Source organism: Aulonocara sp. 'chitande type north' Nkhata Bay, linkage group LG1 (assembly GCF_057382095.1).
Source record: "Aulonocara sp. 'chitande type north' Nkhata Bay isolate Kocher_YH1m ecotype deep benthic linkage group LG1, A_spYH_male_GT1.1, whole genome shotgun sequence".
NCBI lineage: Eukaryota > Metazoa > Chordata > Actinopteri > Cichliformes > Cichlidae > Aulonocara > Aulonocara sp. 'chitande type north' Nkhata Bay.
Window position 1 is genome coordinate 24,252,938 of NC_141344.1, and position 19,844 is coordinate 24,272,781.

The window sequence follows — 19,844 nt, forward strand, 5'->3', positions numbered from 1 at the left end:
CTCTGGCTGAGTTTCTTTTATGGAAATAAATGGTGTTTGAAGCCAGCTAAGTTTCTGTGCCCTGAGCGCTGACCCGCTCACTCCCCTTCCTCTTGTATGTGAACAGACGTGGTGGGGAAAATTTAGGTCCACCAGTCTTAGCGGCTACAATGACAGAAATATAGAGAAAATTACATTTTCTCTGTAGCAGTTCATGGATTTCATAAGCAACACACTTTAGTTCACACAAAGCATAAAGACAAAAAAGCAATATATACACTGAAAAAAATGCAATAGGGTGGTTGTTGAATTTGCATAGAATTACTTCATATATCCAGCATGACAAATTTAAATTTCACATCTAAACATATTTTTGTCTTTTAATTTTCACATATTCTTTAAGAATATTCATTCTTTTAGAACAAATCATGTTGAAAAGAAACAAGTTAGTCGTGTTTTATCCTCAAGCTCCGCCCCCTGGAAAGGAAAAATCGGCTGCACTGTCCGCCATTTTTGTCTCTCGCTTTGGAAAATCTACTACCATCTGGAGTTTTACACTTGAAGGTAAATAAGATTTTAAAGCTAACACACCAGTGAGAAAGAGTGTAGACCCTTTATATATGTGGACTTTTACTGGGGTGTTGTTATTTTACAGGTATGTGGGCTGTTTATCGAAAACCATGAAAGGCCAATGTTAGCTAGCTCCAGTTAGCTAATGGTAACCGAAATTATGCGATAAGCAAATTAGTAATTAACATATATAATGTGAGTTAATATTGTTTGTATATGACTAGTTTGTTGAAACATGTCTGCTGCCAATGTGACTGCTCACACACGGTAATATTACCAGCACATAGCCACAGCCGCTATAAACATGCTGAAAGGTCAATCTAGCTTCTGTAGTCAGCAGCTGGAAGACTCAACACAGACCCAAGATTCAGTGTAACGGTTATCTAAATGTTGTGTGTCCTGTTTGTAAGCCCAGAAAAAGAAATTAAATAAAATGACGGCCTTGAGCTTCAAGCTAATGTAAGCGCAATGCTATAGCATAAAGCGACTAATGCAATGATGAGGTTGTTAAATTAGTAAAAACACAGTAAATATATCCAACATTGAATCATTTATATTTTTGGTCTAAACATAATTAAGTCTCACGCCTTTCACTTGTTTTAGAAGGATGTTCAGTCTTTGAAAACCAGTCATATCAAAATAACAGAAAATAGTTATGTTTTCTGTTGAAACTCCACCCCCCCCCCCTCCCCCTGCTAATGTGCATTAGCTTTTTTTCAATGTGTGCCCAGTCACATTCGCTTGTTTTTTCTCAGTGAATACAGACTAACAAACTTGTGTCCATTTAGTTAACTGGTTGTACCTAAAATGTTTTAGTTAAACAGTTAAATAAGCTAGTTTGCCATGGGGTGTGCTCTGTGTGTGTTGGGGGGGTGTCTTCACTAAAGTGGGTTTATTTAGGGCATGACACCTATGCAGTACTCATTAGGAGAGGAACTGCGTGACGTGGGGCTTTATTTCATGTTCTGGGGCAGTGAATGTAATGTACTGATAACATGTTACAGACACACAAAAACCCAACAAATTATTTTAACTGATTTATAGAGAGACTGAGAGGAGGGCTTAAAGAGATAAAAATAATGACAGTATAAATATGTTAAATTTATTTTTTCTGTATCGATATATGATGCTTATCCCTGCTGAAGGGCAGATTGGTGTTGCTTCAGAACAATTCTCTAGCGCTGTTATGTAGAGGTGTTACAGTTAATGTTTTAATAACATTATTTTATTTACTAGTGAAGATTTGCATATGTTATCTCACATTCTGTAAGGTAAATTTTCTGGAAAGGTCAAATTAACTAATTTAACTAAGTATTAATGAAAGACCTTGATGTGTATATGACAATAATAGATGTAGTTTATGGGTCATTTGGCAGAACTGCAAAATGGCCAGAAGGAGGCAACTGCTGTGGTTGCAAACAGGCTTTGGGTGGTATGGAAGTAAAGGCAACTATGGAACTGCTCAGCAACATGGGACCCATAGCTAATAAATAGTAATATGACAAAAAATAACAACTTTGTGTGGATGTAACCTTGTGAGATTTGAGATTTTGACAGCATTTTTATGTGACAACTTCTCTTTTTAGATAAATGCAGAGTTTAAGCGCATTACCACCATGCCACTGCAGTCCATATTACTCTCACAGATAGATGTGCTATCTGACAAACTAATAAAGGTCTTCAAAAGGCGAGGAGGACAAATAGGAAGAAGACTTCAGAACATTCTGGAGCCCACGGCCCAGGTAAGAAAAAAATTAATTTGTGTATACACTTTAGGGAAAATAATAATTTTAACAAAATGCTGCTTGTCACTCTATGCCAGGAGTATGTTGAAAATCACCTGGGATTTTCACAATTTACCATGGGTGCGTTTTTTGTTTGTTTTTTTCCTTTACCTGCATTAGAACTATGTGTGGAGTTCATAGTTGAACACCTCTCTATGCTCTGACAGTATTCTGCGTCTTTGCATGGAGATTTCACTTCATGCATTACCTTTTTAAGCATTCTGAGGACTCAAATCACATGCTGTAATGAATCCATTTTTTTTTTCACCTAATGTGTTAATGTTAGTATTTTTTGGAATAGTGACACAGATTAAAATAAGATTTGGTATAATGTTCTTTAACCAGTGTTCTGTTTAATTAAATTTTGGAATTCTGCATTTTCTAGGCCACAGATGAAGCCATTATTCAACGATCTAATAAGGAAACAACCATGGGAATTTACATCATAAAGTCAAGAGATGCCAATGGCAGCCCTGAGGACATCAGGATAGTCCTTGAAGGCCAGAGAGTCTGGCAGGATTTGGATAACTATACCCTAGCAGCTGCAATGCTGTTTGGACTAATGTACACTTTGAACCTCACCTACCCACTGGAAAAGTATACCTTTGAGGTATTATAGAAACTGGTTATGGAGCTCAAAAGGAACAGCCTTTCAAAGAAGGCCCAGGTTTTCAGGACCAGACTGTACGATTGAACAGTTTTCCAGTTATGATGTGGGAACAACATGTTTACCTCTTCGAATATGTACCATCCTTTCTTTTAAGCCAGCACTGGTAAAGTTGCAGTACATAGTGAAACTTATTTTTCTGGCACTTTTCAACTTGGGGCCTTTATTACTGCAGTTTTCACTTTTCAAGCCATGGCTCTTTTAAAAAAAAATTAAAACTTTGAATTTCCATTTTTCTCAATGGAAATGGTGCCTTGCACCAATTTCACCAGTTTGCAATTTTTTTCCCAAGGTGCACCACTACAAACAGATTGCATCGTCTAGTGATTGTGATGTTTAATGATAGAAGCAAGCCAATACTAATCAGTTTAGGTCTCTTGGTTTTGTGCCTGTGGGTTATAATGATATTTTAAGTCTCTTCTTTGTGTCATTTTAATAATTACACCCCTGTTGCCATATTACCTTATGGCTCTTACATTTAAAAAACTATTTTTTACATAAGCGCGATGTCATAAGGCCCCACAAGGTTGAATTCAGGTTACAGCAGATAACTTTGAGGAATGTTGTGGAATGTTTTTCAAGAGATGCATTGTACAAATATGACTCATGTATATTTTGGAAGCCTGAATTGAAAGTCCATTGTTACAACTGTGTAGTATTTTCAAAAATACAGGTCATTGTTCAAAAATGTTTTGCTTATTTCTTTGATTGAGAGAAAGTGTACAGTACATACAGAAAAATCAGCCTTAATGTAGTTTTATATATTGAACACTCAATTATATATTAGATTATATATTATATATTAGAAATTTGTTATAAAATAAGCTTACCATAAAATAATCTTGTCAATATAACACATAGTAGTCCAATACAATTAACACAAATAGTTCATGTCTGATAAACAAGTGGTTTCTATAAATATTTGACCGGAATGAAGTGCAACCCATTACAATGATTTATGTTTATCCCACTGATTATTTTTGTCAGTGTAGACTGTTATCTTCATTTTAGATGTCAAAGTATTTGCGGCTCCCAGTATTTTCTTTTGCGTGGAAATCACGTCCAAATGGCTCTTTGGGTGCGGTTGCTGACCCCTGAGGTAGACCATTGAGCATATTGCATCTTGTTTTTTAACTTACTCAATTAGCAGATTTCACTGGAAATTTTTATTTAATTGTCACGGTCTGGCTGGCAGACCATGGGGATGAGGAAAGTAGGACCCAAAACGCAGGACTCTGCGATGCCACAGTGCACTTTAAATAAAGTGAATAGACGGGTTAGTCCAACAATTAACTCAGAGATGCAATTTGCCAATGGTGCTCATCCCTTGCTCCCAGTGCGTCCCGTGCTGTAGCTCCCTTAGTGTGTGTGCTCCCCAACTCGCTTCTTCGCCCGACTTTCCTGGAGGAAGAAGGACAATCCACAATTAGCCACACGCCTAGCACAGACTATACCGGTCAGGAGTAATAATCCCACGTCGACTGTCGCCGCGAGTCCAGGTTAAATACCTCTTCCTAGCCGGGAGGGATGATTACCACCAGCTGGTCAGGTAATCAGCTGCAGGTGGGCCAGCAACAGCGAAGAGGGACTCCCGATGACGACAGTCGCCCGGACACGCCTCTCCCACGACGCGCGCTTCCGTCAACAGCCCCGAGGACCGGGGAGAGAGAGAGAAGCAGACACACGCGCACACACACACACACACACACACTCTACATACTCTACATACAAATGTGGACAGAACAGTAGACGACACTGCTCTCGGACCCCTGAGTCCTCCAGAGCCGGTCCGTGACATTAAGATATATGCTATATGAATTTTGACAATATGATGCGGTGTTTATAAAGGGACTGAGAAGGAAAGGTAAATTTCGAGCAAATTTCATAAAAAAAAAACAAAACAGATCTACGCTCACACCTTTGCGCGTGCGCACACGAAGTGCTGCTCTTATGGAACGCGCGTGCGTTATATTCGATTTGTGCATGTGTCTGTTTGTAACGTCACTGAAAAAGCTGCGGTTTGAAATTTTTCTTCTGCACCTAAATTTTCTGTTTCAGATTAGTGATGGGATTTCCGGCTCTTTTTAGATAACCGGCTCTTTCGGTTCGGCTCACTAAAAAGAGCCGGCTCTTTCGGCTCCGAACCGGCTCTTCAGGTTGTTTTGTTGCTTTAATTTATTTATTATTAACAGTATTATAAAATTATGCACAAAAGGAATTACTAACGTAAAAAAAGTGGTTTTATTTATATATGTTTATATATAAATATATGCGGTGGTCCCTAGAGACAAAACACGTACAAACTCCAAGACACATTTCTAGCATGAACTGAACTTCCAAAGCAGAGCTACTAGATCACTTAAATTACACAATTGAAAGCATGTGTGTATTGTTTGTGTATTTATACACAGGCACTCATATATATTCAAATAATTTAAAAAAAAATGTTCATTTACCTGTTACTACCACACAACAAATCCAGTCATTGGTACTTGCTGGCTTGTGTAGCCACTCGGTAACAAAAGTTCAACACTGCCCCCAGCATCCTGGAGCACTTCTGTTGTCTTTTGTACGTGTTTTGAGTTTTTATGTGCTTCTGAGTTTTTACGTGTTTTGGAGTTTGTATGTGTTTTTACGTGTTTTGGAGTTTTTACGTGTTTTGGAGTTTGTACGTGTTTTAGAGTTTTTACGTGTTTTGGAGTTTGTACATGCTTCCGAGTTTGTACGTGATTTGAAGTTTGTATGTGCTTTATCTCTAGGGGCCACCGTAAAAATACTTTTATTTATTCACTCCACATAAAATGTAATAAATAAATCATATAATACAAAAATCAACTATTCACATTTCAACTTTTAACTATTTAAATTTTCAGCTTTTTCCTTTTACAAATTTAAAGTGAAACAACACAAAACACTGCAAACCACAACACAATTAAATATAAATTAAAATATGAAAACAAAAAGAAACATGCACATTCTCTGTCAAATGGACCTGCATGAATAAACTTTCTGAATCCTTTATCATCTGCAACTGAAAATAGTTGTGGATGATTACTATACCTTTCTAATGTGACGTTGTTGTCCCTGGCTCTCTTTCTCTCTCTCCCCCTCTGGATCTGTTCCTGTGCTACTGAGTTTAACTACTGCCCCTCCCCCCTCTGCCCAGCGTAAAGCACAAGGCTGGCATGCTGAGTGAAGCAGAAAAAAAGTGCGAGAGAGAGGGTGAGAGAAAGAAAAAAAAAAAAAAACACACGTGACGGCTCGCAATAAGGAGCCGGCTCGCGTCGTTCACGTCAAAGAGTCGGCTCTAAGAGCCATTTCGTTCGCGAACGACCCATCACTAGTTCAGATGAGTTCAGTGAGAAGCGCTAAACGTCCAAATTTACGGAAAAGCACACTTAGCGATTCAGTTTCTTCAACTTTCGTTTTAAGTGAAGGTAAGTGCAATCTTTAGACTAAAAATCAACAAGTACAAAAACAGAGTATGTTTTGGCTTCACATCTTACTTTTAATATATGTGTTTCAAATCTGAACATTTTAAAAATGATATCCAGTTGATTGTCAGAAAAGCACTTTTTAGTAGCTACATTCTACTGTAAAGGTGATTTTACTGCTTACCTGTTAGACGCAGCTTGTCTGATAAAAATTGATTTCCTTTTGTATATTAACTATAAAAACAAAGAGTTTTTAATTCTTAAAGACCCTTTTATATGATTTTAGGCCAAATTCTATATTAACTATAATAAATAAATATCTATCTATCTATCTATAAACAATGAGTTTTTAGTTCTAGTGTGAATGTCTCTAAAGACTTTGACAGGATTTTGGGCCAAATTCATTTAGTTGCTTTGACTCTTTCTTTACTGCTGTGGTGATTTCCTCTTTTTCTGAATTTTAACAGCTACATTGTGAACAAACAAACTGACATGTGAAAGAGATTTTTTTTGCAAGAAAATGTTGTGATCTGTTGCTATGATATGAATCATAACAATATCACGCTTTGTTTTTGAAGACACTGGGAAAATAAAATTCTGTATTAAGAGCGGATTTCATAAATGGGTGTGATTCAAATATTATTCTGTTCATTAAAAAGAACAAGCTGGCACCGTGAAGTTTATATCTAAGAGAATCTGCACTGATTTGCTTCTGATGGAAACATGCTCAAATCATAGTTATGAAGTCTGATAAGCTTTGTGTTAGAGACTCACTTAACCCATGTTTCCCTTTCATTTTACAGCCATGTTGAGAAGAAGCCAAAGACTTCAGTCTAATGGCTATTACGGCAGCCAAGGAGAGCCGTTAATCTCCTACAAGGAGACTTTACACAGGTTAGTGCTGGTCTACATGTTCTTTGTTGTCATCCACTGACATAAATGGTAAATGGCCTGTATTTATATAGCGCTTTACTAGTCCCTAAGGACCCCAAAGCGCTTTACATATCCAGTCATCCACCCATTCACACACTGGTGATGGCAGCTACATTGTAGCCACAGCCACCCTGGGGCGCACTGACAGAGGCGAGGCTGCCGGACACTGGCGCCACCGGGCCCTCTGACCACCACCAGTAGGCAATGGGTGAAGTGTTTTGCCCAAGGACACAACGACCGAGACTGTCCAAGCCGGGGCTCGAACCGGCAACCTTCCGATTACAAGGCGAACTCCCAACTCTTGAGCCACGATCGACATAGATGCATGTTTTGTAATCATAATCCATTTGTTCCTCCATGTACATTTTTTCTTACATGATTTTGTTTTTTCTATTCTGAATTTTTAAAAGGCGACAGCCCTGTCCAGTCCCTGACAATAACGACCAAGACACAGTTGAATACAACACTGATGACTGTGACACTGTGGACTACAACTACGATGACTGTGACACTGTGGACTACAACTATGATGACCGTGACACTGTGGACTACACCACTGATGATTTTATTGACTACAGTAGTGGCAGCAGCAGAGGTCTCTTTAGAGCCATCAAGGCATTGGGACTTTTGGTCCTCATGCTGGCCTTGTGTTTTGGTAAATGATCTCCTTCCACAAACAATTACAGTCTTTCTAGTACTATGTGCTTTTCTTCTGGATTAAGCTTCTCTTCTTATTCTGTGTTTCTCTTCATACACCAGGATTGATTTTCAGTATTAGAGGGCTGAAAATGGACTTTTCCACCCCGTTCATGAGTGAGGTATGAAAAACATATGAGGCTCATAATATGAAATGTACTTTTTTGCTGAAAATTTATTTAGATAATGCCAGTTTAATATTGTCATAAAGCTGTTACGTAAACGTAAATGGTCTCTTCTCAATTGTAGTACTCGGTGGACAGGCAGGTACAAGACATTCAGGATACCCGTGAGTACACTCTACCATTAGACACATGCACATAGACTTTTCTTACTTTGCTATCTGTATATCCTCCCTCATAATAATCACCATCTTTTTTTTGTCTCTCAGGACCACAGTGTAGATTTCATCCGCTACATCACGCTGCATCTACTGAACAAGTGGGGCAATTGCGAGGATTCGTGTCTACGCAGCTTTCGAGTTCAAAGAAAGCTGGCACAACCAAATTCCCATGAAACCATCTTTAAAAGAAAAGAGAGGAAAAATGTGAAAGTGAATCAGGCTGCAACACATATTTAAATATTGTATAAGGGAAAAAATGTCCATTTAACCCATTTTTTTCCTCAAGCGAATGTCCATCCTACCAGGTAAGACATGTCTGATTAAGATGTTTGCAGTCTGATTCACCTCACCCCCAACCAGCCGTGGCAGAGGGCTTGCCCCTCCCTGAGTCTGGCTCTGCCAGAGGTTTCTTCCTGTTAAAAGGGAGTTTTTCCTCTCCACTGTTGCCAAGTGCTTGCTCAAAGGGGATCATCTGATTGTTGGGGTTTTTCTTCTCTTATATTGTAGGGTTTTTACTCTACATATACAGTGCTTAACAAATTTATTACATCACCTGTCATAGAAATAAGAACACCCCAAATTCTTACATTAGGTGATGTTCAACTAACTTTGTTAAGCGCTGTGTTATTGTGAATTGGCCCTCAAATGGAACTCATTTGGACTGAATTAAATTTCTTGTAAAACATAAAAATTCTCTAAATTGTCTCCACTGGAAATTTAGAGATATTTTTAAAACAACACGAATAAAATTTTAAGAAGAAGAAATTTTTCATGTCTTTTGGTATTCTTAATTGTCAGTGTATATTAAACAAGCGTGATAAGGCCGGGGTCTTTCTGTGTGGAGTTTGCATGTTCTCCCCGTGTCTGCGTGGGTTCCCTCCAGGTACTCCGGCTTCCTCCCACTGTCCAAAGACATGCAGTTTGTGGGGATAGGTTAATTGGATAATCCAAATTGCCACTAGGTGTGAATGTGCGAGTGAATGTGAGTATGAATGGTTGTCTGTCCTTGTGTGTTAGCCCTGCGACAGACTGGCGACCTGTCCAGGGTGTACCCCGCCCCTCGCCCCATGACAGCTGGGATTGGCTCCAGTACCCCCCACGACCCTGAAAGGGATAAGCGGTAGCAAATGGATGGATGGATGAATTTTGCAGATTTCACTGGAAATTTTTATTTAATAACCCCAAATTTGGACTTATTGATAACAGAAACAAGCTTCTACACTCATTTTATTTAGTTCTGTTAATTTCAAAACAAAGCTTCTTTTCCTTTTTCTTGACTAATGGTGTCACCTCCTGTAAGTTGGCATGACTTTTGAGTCATATGTATAAATTCTAAATGAGTGAAAGTCAGGGACTGGGCCAGATCGGACGGTCTGAGGCAGCTTTGTTCTGGTCTCCACCTCTGTGTGGAGTTGCTTCCTTTAGCTCATCCACTCACATCTGCAGGTAGTTTGAAATCAAGAGGCTGTGCATTTAGGAGCTGTGGTGATAGATCTCCACCAGTTTGTATTCCTGCCATGGTAGTAAATGGGCTCTGTCTCTTGTCTTCATTTCTCTGCGTTTACTCTTTAGTAACTTTTGTATATTATCTTCTCTGTAGAACTACACACCTGCTACTATATAACTCATCTGGAAATCTTACCTCTCCCGTCTCAAAGAAGACCCACCCAGCTCCCCCTCTTCCCAGCAGCACTTTGAAAACAAATACTGAAAACACGAATCCCACCATCTGGCTCTGTTTTTGGGGCTCAGTAACAGTCGAATCATGGCACTGAAAATTCTTTTTTAATGGTATCCGTCATGTTCTCTAGGAAGTGGTTGGAGAGCTCAACCTCACAGCTGTGTAAACTTTCATGTGCTCTTCTACTAAAAACACTTAAAGTGCTTTACACAACTTGCCTCATTCACCCAGAAGATCCATTAGAGCTGATTGAGGAGCATCAGGGTGCAGAAGTAAGCTTGAGAGAAGGTGAGAAAGAAAAGACACAACCAACATGAGCACAGGGACAAACTAGGGTCACACACAACTTTATACAAGTAAAGACACACATACATGTACAGTAGTGCAAAGAATATTATGTAAAGCCGCTCGACAATAGTGGAAAGTATACCAATAAAGTGTATCAATATGAGTCAAAGTGTGCGTCTGCAGTTCAGCATCAACAAATAAAGTTAACAGGAGTTCATGTGACTAGTTCACATGACATAGAAATCAGCTTTTAAACAGAGTGCAGTTATGGGTTTCTTCAAATATTAACTAGGTGACAATAAATGTCACCCACAGATCCACCAATTAAACTGCAAACAAGATATGATCAGCGTTAATTGTTCACTGTTTCAAAAGAAAATAAAGTCCTTGTTATAACATGTCTGTGACACAGATGTTTTTGAAGCTGTTGTTAAAGTTGTTTACACCAACGTTTAAATCTAATACAACAGGAAGGAAGAGCAAAAATGGTCACAACTATTACTAACAGTGTGACTCACAGTAGTAATTGCTTCATTCAATCTGCCACATCAGAGCACTCTACCTGAAAAAAGAACAGCAGGTGTGTTTTTGTAACATTTTTTAAAGAAAAAAAAACAGTGCCCCTTATAATCCTGTGTGCCCTATGTATAAATTCTGGTTGTGTTTACTGACCTCGAAACGATTGTATGTGGTACACGGCGCTCGATCTGTCAAATGTTTCAGTACGACTTTGCTAAGCTACGAAGCCGCACCGCTTGATGGATTGTCGGAGCATTACGGCTATCGTAGGCAGGAGCCTTGCGGAGGCTGAAAATGGCCGAAACGCCCGATGAATCCAAGGTCCACTACTGACGATATGATAATCTAGATCAGATCTCTAATCCCTAAACCTAACCAAGGAAGAAAAAATGACAGATTAGCCTGGGTAAAAGACTGAAAGTTGAGGCACACAACGATGTGTGCTGCTGGGAAAGTTTCTGGGCTACCTTTCCTCATAACAGCCATCCCTCAAGAGTCTCTCCATTTAAATCGATGCATTATCAGGGACTGTAACATCTAGTCCTTTTTACTGAATCAGCAAACATCATTCCTGTCACAAGGCAGAAGCTGCAATCACCTTTTGCCAAACTTACATATCTTATATTCACCCAGTTAAAAAGTGTCATTGACATTAAAAAGTGTTTTTTAAGAGTGATCTGGCCAAGAGCAGGGCTCTAGACTAACTTTTCTCCATGGGGCGCACCGGCACAAAAGTTAGGCGCACTCAAATTTTTCAACCGCATTGCTTAACACCGCAGTTTTACATGTGCACTTTTTTGGGGGGGAAGTTGCAGTCCATACAGACAATATTCATTTCTAAATTATTAACTAACAATCTTGTGCTTTAAGTGTTTTGTCAATATTGTAGAAAATGTTAAACTTAATCATCATCTCGGCCTCCTCTGACAACCTGTTTGCTGTTGCATGCTGCTGAAAGGCAGTGGGGAGAGGGGACACTTGGACAGTGCATTTATTGCAGCATATAATGTGTTTTCTGGATACACTGTGCTTTTTCAGCATTCAAAGACTGACTGCACTGTGTCAGAGCACTGGCTATGAATTTCAGACGGATCAGGCCTTAACTTAACAAAAAAGTTATCAATAGTTCTTTTCATCTTTTCTTGTTACTCACAGCTACATCCACTTCTGTCGGGCCTAGGCTGCTCACTAGGGCTGGGTATCATCACTGATTTCTATAATCCATTTGATTCCGGTTCTCAAAGTCCCAATTCGATTCAATTTAGCCTCAGACAGTCAGAAATATTATAATTCTGATCATTTATCAGTACTGATACATGTGTGACTTCATCAGAATTGTGAACATCACAGCAGATGCCTTTGTGTCAAAGTAACTGAGAATAAAACACAGAAAAACATGAAGGAGATTTTTCTGGCCTGGGTTTTTATAGCAGATAACCTTAAAAATATTCTGAAATATTCTGTAATTTTGCATAATTTTAAAAAGTTTAAATCTCTTCAGTATTGAACAGCAGAAATTAGGCTTTCCTGTCCAAGGTCATTTAAGTGAAAAAAGAAAAAGAAAAGAAAACGACAGTGGCCGACAGCGCTGTAAACAACGGTAGACTGGTGGGTAATAAGAGAATGAATAATGCAGAAAACAGAGATTTGAGACGGGAAACTGTTCTTGAAGTACAAAGAGAGAGAGAGAGAGCTGTGCATTAGGTGTGATTTTTATCGTGGTGGAAGCAAAACAGCAAAAGTCAGAGGGAATTCATGACGATGTTTATCAAATGTGAAGCGCAGTTTGCTGCTTGTTTTGCTGCTGGCTCTGCAAATTTTGGTTGGATAGAGACAAAACCTGCAGCTCAGAATCAGCGCAAAACTATTTCAACAACCACCAAACAGCAAATGAGAGCAGGTACACGGATTCCACACAAAGACGTAAACACAGAGCGGACCCGATGCATCAGAATCGGTGAGCTCCGACAGCGTGTCCGTCTACGGGCCGTCGGGTGAGAATGCCGAGAAAGACAAAGCTGATTCTGATGCGTCGGGTCCACTCTGTGTTTACGTCTTTGTGTGGAATCCGTGTACCTGCTCTCATTTGCTGTTTGGTGGTTGTTGAAATAGTTTTGTGAGCTTTAATCTGAGAATCTGGCGTTTCTGACAAAACACAGTTATATTTAAAGCTACTCACCTCCCTCTATCCATCTGCACTTTCAACTGGACCACGGCCAAATAGAGAGGTCCCGCCCTTGACTATCTCTGATTGGTTTGGTCCATGAGACGGACACGGAGAGTTGCATACATTTTTTTTGTTTTTTTGTTACCCAAACAGTTGGTGCAACCAAATATTTTTTTTAGTCGCACCAGTGAAAAATTTGGTCGCATTTGCGACCAAATTGGTCGCACTCTAGAGTCCTGCAAGAGGATAGCAGAAATGGCAACAAATATAACAATAAAGATATTTTAGTTGGCATAGAAGGACTAATGTGTATTACCAAAATAAAGAGCCTGTAATGTCTTCTTTAACAGATCCGCGAACCAGGTCCGGATCGGAGTCCACTTGCACAGCGAGTCTGGAACTTGATTTGGATCCAGTCGTTTCCCAGCTCATCCGAACCGGATCCGCTGTTGATTATAAGCTAGAATGATGCCCGCTAATGTTTGGCTCGAGTGTCCTAACGGCTATTATGGTTGCCAAGGAGAGCCCTTAATCTCCTACAAGGAGACTTTACACAGGTTAGTGCTGGTCTACATGTTCTTTGTTGTCATCCACTGACATAGATGCATGTTTTGTAATCATAATCCATTTGTTCTTCCATGTAGATTTTTTCTTACATGATTTTGTTTTTTCTGTGCAGAGTTTCCAAAAGGCGACGGCCCCGTCCAGTCCCTGACAATATTGACCAAGACACAGTTGAATACAACACTGATGACCGTGACACTGTGGACTACAACACTGATGATTTTGTTGACTACAGTAGTGACAGCAACAGAGGTCTCTTTAGAGCAGGGCTGCCCAATCCCAGTCCTCGAGAGCTACTATCCTGCAGCTTTTAGATGCATCCCTACTCCAACACAGCTGAATCAAATGGTTTGATTACCTCTTCAGCATGCCATCATGTTTGGCAAAGGCCTGATAACAAGCCATTCATTTGATTCGGGTGTGTGGGAACAAGGATGCATCTAAAAGCTGCAGGACGGTAGCTCTCGAGGACCGGGATTGGGCACCCCTGCTTTAGAGCCATGAACGCATTGGGACTTTTGGTCCTCCTGCTGGCCTTGTGGTAGTACTACGTGCTTTTCTTCAGGATTAAGCTTCTCTTCTTATTCTGTGTTTCTCTTCATCCACCAGGATTGATTTTCAGTATTGGAGGGCTGAAAATGGACTTTTCCACCCTGTTCATGAGTGAGGTATAAAAAACATATTAAGCTCATAATATATTCCATGAAAATTACTCAGATAATGCCGTTTTATTATATATTATTATTAAATAGACTTTTCAATCCAGAGTACTTCGAGATTAGCACCCGCTGCTATCTGTATATCCTCCCTCATAGTAATCACAGTATTCCTAAATTTACCATCCTTTCAAGAGTTAAAAAACTTTTGTCCGACTAACCCATCTTGTTTTTTTTGTCTCTCAGGACCACAAAGTAGATGTCATCCACTCCATCACACTGCATGTGTTGAACAACTGGGGCAATCGTGAGTATTCTTGTCTGTACAGCTTCCGAGTTCATTCCTTATGTATAAAAGAAAAGAGAGGAAAAATGTTTCATAGTTCAGCAATACTGATCAATCTAATAAACTTAAACCTACACCATCCTCCCTATTCTGGTATTTTAAAGAGTACTTAGCGTAAATATTAAGCAATCTAACTAATAGGGTTCCAACTCCCAGCAACAAAAATAAATAAATAAAAAATAGGGAACCACCCCTCACGCTCCACCTCATGATGCTCCATGATGCTTATTTGATGCAGTGTTAAAAAAAATGCACAGAAATCAATTTTTTTTCAAGAAATATTAAATAGATTCAACATCTTTCTTCAACAAAATTGCAGACTGCACACATGGTACCTTCCCAAAGGAAAAAGTGCTATAGCTTACTAGGGTATATATATATATATTAGACTTAATAGTTACTATATACAGTAATTGACTTCTATTCATTTTACATCAAATTAAAACTTTGGGTGTCAGATAATTATTTATTAACAGCTTTTATTTATTAGACATTTTAAATGAGAATAAGAAAGAAAAGTATGTCTTTGTGCCCCCTTTTCCCTGTTCATGCCCTATCGGCCCCCCTGGCTAAACTTTGCTAGATCCGCCCCTGCTCAGTTACCAGCCGTCAGCTGCATAGAAAAAGATCCTCGAGTAGAAAGTAATATTAAATACATTCTAACAACAGCTTATCAAGCTTAAACGTGCTGCTGTTGTTCAGCCGCTGGTTTCCTCTTTCTGGTGCAAAGTGGGCCAAAAACAAAGACGGACTCGCGACAGAAAAGCCGATCAGCTGATCATTAAGCAGTTTCATGATTGAAGTAGCAGCAAGAAGAAGCAGTCGCTTGTTAAGCTTAACGCAGGAATGCTTTACAAACATTCAGAGATGGACTTACACACTTGCTTTACTTCTCTCGGGGATAACTTTGTCGGAGATGAAATGCCGGGTTGCTAGCGAAGCTCCAAATGCTATCCAGACCACCGACAGGTCCCGCATGCCACAGCCGCTCTATCACGTGATGCATACTGCTCCGACGTGCTAACGTTCTGAGGTGAGTTACGGCGTGTTGCAAGTTTTGTGAGGTGCTTTCGTGATATTTAATGGATCGGATTACATTTTTTATTTTTCTCCGATATCCGATCCAGTAATTTAGGTCAGTATCGGACCGATACCGATACGTAATATCGGATCGGTCCATCTCTAGTTTGAATCCTGCAGCTTATCACACATTTGATTTCCATGTGTGACAACTGCAAGTGTCCAGAGTGAGGACAGACTGAGGGACCCACTGCTGCACATCATCTGTGAGGCTTTGCACCCCTGATGATCCACCAGGACAAACTCAGCAGTGTGTGAGGAAGAGGAGGAGGAAGAGCCAGCAGCAGCTGACAGATGGAGAGAATAGACAGACTGTTCCCTGTTTGTGAAGGACTGCTAGAAAAGTTTAAAATACCTAATTGTCTGTCCTGAATCAGTCTTATTAGGTAATTTTCAAATAATATTATCATTCCAGTGTTTTCAGTGTGGGAGAAAGTACTCAGGGCCTTCAAGTTACACACTATGAAAGGCAGCAACAAGTTTAATATTCAGAAACCTAAAGTATGTATCAGCAGCAGAATGGACCTAAAAATAAATGTTTGTTTCAGTTCTATGAAGCTTTGAGTATTTTTGATTAGTAGCACTGCTGTGTTTGTTGCATCATATTGCTGTAATTGTTTATATGCTTTATATATTCTGAGGTAAGTTGATCTATAGTGTTACATCATATTCTATAAGGATGTTATGTGTTTGTAGACTTTCTGCCCAGTTTGACCCATTTAGCAGAAGCCAGCCTGTTTAAGGCTCTGATATCTATTCTGTATAGACTTAAAGCAGTTATGACATGGTCTGATTTTCTCACCCAATAAAGGAATATTTAATATATCAGTCTACTCTTCATTTTATCAGAAACAGTTATCACAGCTTGTACATTTTCTTTTTATAAATATATGTAAGCAATGAGCCAAATTTAGTAATGCCAACATACTGAAGGAACAACATTTGTCTCTTATATATGATACACCTATATATGCACTGTCAAAGATACTTGTCTTTGAGTGAAGATTTAAGGTGATAAGACATATAAATAGCTGCAACTTGAATCTGTACTGAAGCTCAGTATTTGACACAGAGTCTATGTTCACTGCTGTAATAGCTAATAATGATTAATATAATAACTATAATATTGGCCATATTATATTTACATTACCAAAGTGATATGACTTTAGTCTCATGAACAACATTAGCTAATTGTTATTTACTAACTAATCTTAAATGACTGTTCAGTCCAGAAATGAAGCCCAAAAATCATGTTTTAACAAACAAATGAACAAAATATGTTCTCCTTCATTTCTGTCAAACAAAGCTGTATGACACGTTTCCAGCGGTTAGTATCATGGTTGCTAGGCAACCTGGGAAGACTAGACCGTCCCATACAGACAAACTTGCCGTTTATTTTGCAAATCAAGCTCAACACTGCCCCTAGCGTCCTGGAGCACTTTCGTTGTGTTTTGGAGTTTGTACGTGCTTTGTCTCTAGGGGCCACCGTAAAAAGGACCTTTCGGCTCCCAACTAGTGATGTGCGGATGGATCCTGAAATATTGATTCCTCCAATACCAATTATTTATGTTCTAGAATCGATTCTCACATTAAAATATCGATATTCAATAGTCATTTAGAGTAAATTTGTAGTTTATCATTAACAGCAGCTAGAGATGGCACGATACCACTTTTTATGTCCGATACCAATATCATAAATTTGGATATCTGCCGATACTGATATGAATCCGATATAGTGTGTTTTTTAATCAATAAAACTGTTTTTTAATATCTTGCTGCATTTTGTATAAGTTCATACTCAAGTTTAAATAAACAACAACACTAAAGCTATTCAGTTATACCTGTATATGAAAAATACACTGCACCCAAAATATTTCATAGTTCAGCAAAACTGATCAATCTAATAAACTTAAACCTACTCCATCCTCCCTATTCTGGTATTTTAAAGAGTACTTAGCAGAAATATTAAGCAACCTAACTTGCAACTCCCAGCAAAAAAAAAAAAGTATGCGAACCACCCCCCCACCCTCCACCTCATGATGCTTAATCGAAGTAATCAACTTTAATTTGATGCAGTGTGAAAAGAAAATGTACAGAAATCAATTGTTTTTCAAGAATAATTAAATAGATTCAACATCTTTCTTCTACAGAATTGCAGACTGCACAGATCGTCCCTTCCCAAAGGAAAAAGTACTATAGCTTGCTAGGGTATATTAGACTTAATAGTTACTATATACAGTAATTGACTTCTATACATTTTACATCAGATTAAAATTTTGGGTGTCAGATTCAGATAATTATTTATTAAAAGCTAGACATTTTAAATGAGAATAAAAAAGAAAAGTATGTCTTTGTGCCCCCTTTTCCCTGTTAATGCCTTATCGCCCCCCTGGCTAAACTTTGCTAGATCCGCCCCTGCACAGTTACCAGCCGTCAGCTACGTAGAAAAGGATCCTGGTGTAGAAAGTAATATTAAATAAATTCTAACAACAGCTTATCAAGGTTAAACGTGCTGCTGTTATTCAATCGCTGGTTTCCTCTTTCTGGTGCAAAGTGGGCCAAAAACAAACAAGAGAAACGGGAGTCGTGACAGAAAAGTCGATCAGCTGATCATTAAGCAGTTTCATGATTGAAGTAGCAGCAGAAGAGGGAGGGAGAGAGAGAGAGAAGAGGCAGTCGCTCCATATAAGCTTAACGTGGGAATGCTTTACAAACATTCAGAGATGAACTTACACACTTGCTTAACTTCTCTCTGGGATAACTTCCTCTGAGTTTGGTAGCAAGGCTCCAAATACACACAGCCGCTCTATCACGTGAGCACACTGCTCCGAGTGCTACGGTTATGAGCCGAGTTACGCCGTGTCGCAAGTTTTGTGAGGTGCTTTTTTGATATTTAATGGATCGGATTACATTTTTTATTTATCTCCGACATCCGCTCCAGTAATTTAGGTCAGTATCGGACCGATACCGATACGTAATATCGGATCGGTCCATCTCTAACAGGAACACAGTGGAAAGAAACTATGATTGTGTCCAAATTCATGGGCTGCATCCTCCTGAGGACCCGGCCTTCGCGATTGTTAAGAAATCAGTTTTACCCCGGTTCTTTTATTCGTCGAGGCATCCAGAGACGGCACCGGAACTCAGTAGTCATTTCACAAAACCTTTATTCATCTTTATTCATCTTCATTTAAGCATGCACTTCTAGAAGGGAAGACGAGGCCGGTGTGTCCCTCTGCAAAAAATCTTCACCTCTTTGTTCGTTACAGCCAGCTTTATAGAGGCGTCCCCATCATAAAACCCCCCACGGTGTGCTGCAAACTCTGTCTGTGTCTATGTGCACGAGCACATGAATGCCTACATGTGCGCATTCCTGCGTGTCTATGTGAGTGCTCGTGTGTGACTGTGTACGCATACCTGTGTGTATGTGTGTGCACATGAGTGAGTGTGCGTGTGGATGTGTGTGCGTGACAGTTAAAACACTGTGGGTGTAGGTAACTCCCTAGGTCATAAAACCCATCTCCCTTCCAGACCACAGTTATCCAGTTACAAATGTTGAGACCCCCACCCAAACATTCTCTGGGGAATTTCCACTCAGCATTAACTCCTCTCTGTTTTACTTTCACAGTTCAAGTGGGGGAGGGGTCTCCTGCAATCTACTCCTAAGTTCACAACACAATGAGGCCTTTATTACATTGAGGGCAGTGTCAGTGTCTCTACAATAGTTCTACATTCTATGTTAACACATTTCTAAACTCTAAAATAAGCTAAACATTCCTACAAATCTCCCTTTTTATCTGCCCTATGGCAGATAAAACTAAACTAAATCGCTCACCATAATGTTTTCATACTGTGACTCCCCATTTCCCAAAAGTGGCATCATGGTGTCTGCCTTTGTATCAGATTCTCCCACAGCACGATTGATGAGTCTTACGAACAAGGCTCTGATACAAGGCACACAACAACACCCACATGTCACTAATACTGCAATAAAAACAAACAAAGAAACCATAATTAACATAATGAAATCTTTCCATTGCCCAAAGACAGAAGTCATCCACACTTCCAGCAGGTCATCTAATCCCGAATGCTCATACATTGTGGTGGACAACATCTTTAGGCCTTCCAGAACTCGGG

The 19,844-nt window shown here is 39.4% G+C and overlaps 3 protein-coding genes across 4 annotated transcripts; all 3 read left to right on the plus strand.

Moving 5' to 3' along the window:
* The first annotated feature begins 200 nt into the window (after positions 1 to 200).
* On the plus strand, positions 201 to 3,681 carry LOC147339132 (uncharacterized). 2 transcript variants are annotated; one of them, XM_086289631.1, is made up of 3 exons: positions 201 to 543; positions 2,136 to 2,291; positions 2,719 to 3,681. In XM_086289631.1, the coding sequence occupies exons 2-3, from the start codon at positions 2,166 to 2,168 to the stop codon at positions 2,950 to 2,952; spliced, it is 360 nt and encodes a 119-aa protein (XP_086145757.1). In that variant the 5' UTR covers positions 201 to 543; positions 2,136 to 2,165; the 3' UTR covers positions 2,953 to 3,681. The 2 variants fall into 2 exon arrangements, with proteins under 2 accessions (XP_086145757.1, XP_086145765.1); XM_086289639.1 differs by lacking the exon at positions 201 to 543 and adding an exon at positions 1,709 to 1,989.
* A 1,085-nt stretch (positions 3,682 to 4,766) lies between these two features.
* Positions 4,767 to 9,141, plus strand: LOC147339133 (uncharacterized). Its single transcript, XM_086289652.1, has 7 exons — positions 4,767 to 5,062; positions 6,345 to 6,437; positions 7,238 to 7,328; positions 7,778 to 8,022; positions 8,127 to 8,185; positions 8,313 to 8,352; positions 8,455 to 9,141. The coding sequence occupies exons 1-7, from the start codon at positions 4,951 to 4,953 to the stop codon at positions 8,577 to 8,579; spliced, it is 765 nt and encodes a 254-aa protein (XP_086145778.1). The 5' UTR covers positions 4,767 to 4,950; the 3' UTR covers positions 8,580 to 9,141.
* A 4,274-nt stretch (positions 9,142 to 13,415) lies between these two features.
* Positions 13,416 to 19,373, plus strand: LOC147339134 (uncharacterized). Its single transcript, XM_086297833.1, has 5 exons — positions 13,416 to 13,618; positions 13,741 to 13,877; positions 14,235 to 14,293; positions 14,528 to 14,588; positions 19,336 to 19,373. Exons 1-5 carry the CDS (start codon positions 13,527 to 13,529, stop codon positions 19,371 to 19,373), a joined length of 387 nt encoding a protein of 128 aa, XP_086153959.1. The 5' UTR covers positions 13,416 to 13,526.
* The last annotated feature ends 471 nt before the right edge of the window (positions 19,374 to 19,844 follow it).

What these genes read in the sequence shown, in the direction of transcription:
- LOC147339132 (XM_086289639.1), top strand. Translation starts at nt 1,867, where the DNA reads ATGAAAGACCTTGATGTGTATATGACAATAATAGATGTAGTTTATGGG. An exon ending in AGGCTTTGGGTGGTATGGAA is followed by an intron (nt 1,990 to 2,135) that starts GTAAAGGCAACT and finishes TTCTCTTTTTAG; the next exon opens with ATAAATGCAGAGTTTAAGCG. An exon ending in TTCTGGAGCCCACGGCCCAG is followed by an intron (nt 2,292 to 2,718) that starts GTAAGAAAAAAA and finishes TGCATTTTCTAG; the next exon opens with GCCACAGATGAAGCCATTAT.
- LOC147339133 (XM_086289652.1), top strand. Translation starts at nt 4,951, where the DNA reads ATGGAACGCGCGTGCGTTATATTCGATTTGTGCATGTGTCTGTTTGTA. An exon ending in CATGCTGGCCTTGTGTTTTG is followed by an intron (nt 8,023 to 8,126) that starts GTAAATGATCTC and finishes TTCATACACCAG; the next exon opens with GATTGATTTTCAGTATTAGA. An exon ending in CCACCCCGTTCATGAGTGAG is followed by an intron (nt 8,186 to 8,312) that starts GTATGAAAAACA and finishes TCTCAATTGTAG; the next exon opens with TACTCGGTGGACAGGCAGGT.
- LOC147339134 (XM_086297833.1), top strand. Translation starts at nt 13,527, where the DNA reads ATGATGCCCGCTAATGTTTGGCTCGAGTGTCCTAACGGCTATTATGGT. An exon ending in TACAAGGAGACTTTACACAG is followed by an intron (nt 13,619 to 13,740) that starts GTTAGTGCTGGT and finishes TTTTCTGTGCAG; the next exon opens with AGTTTCCAAAAGGCGACGGC. An exon ending in CCACCCTGTTCATGAGTGAG is followed by an intron (nt 14,294 to 14,527) that starts GTATAAAAAACA and finishes TTTGTCTCTCAG; the next exon opens with GACCACAAAGTAGATGTCAT.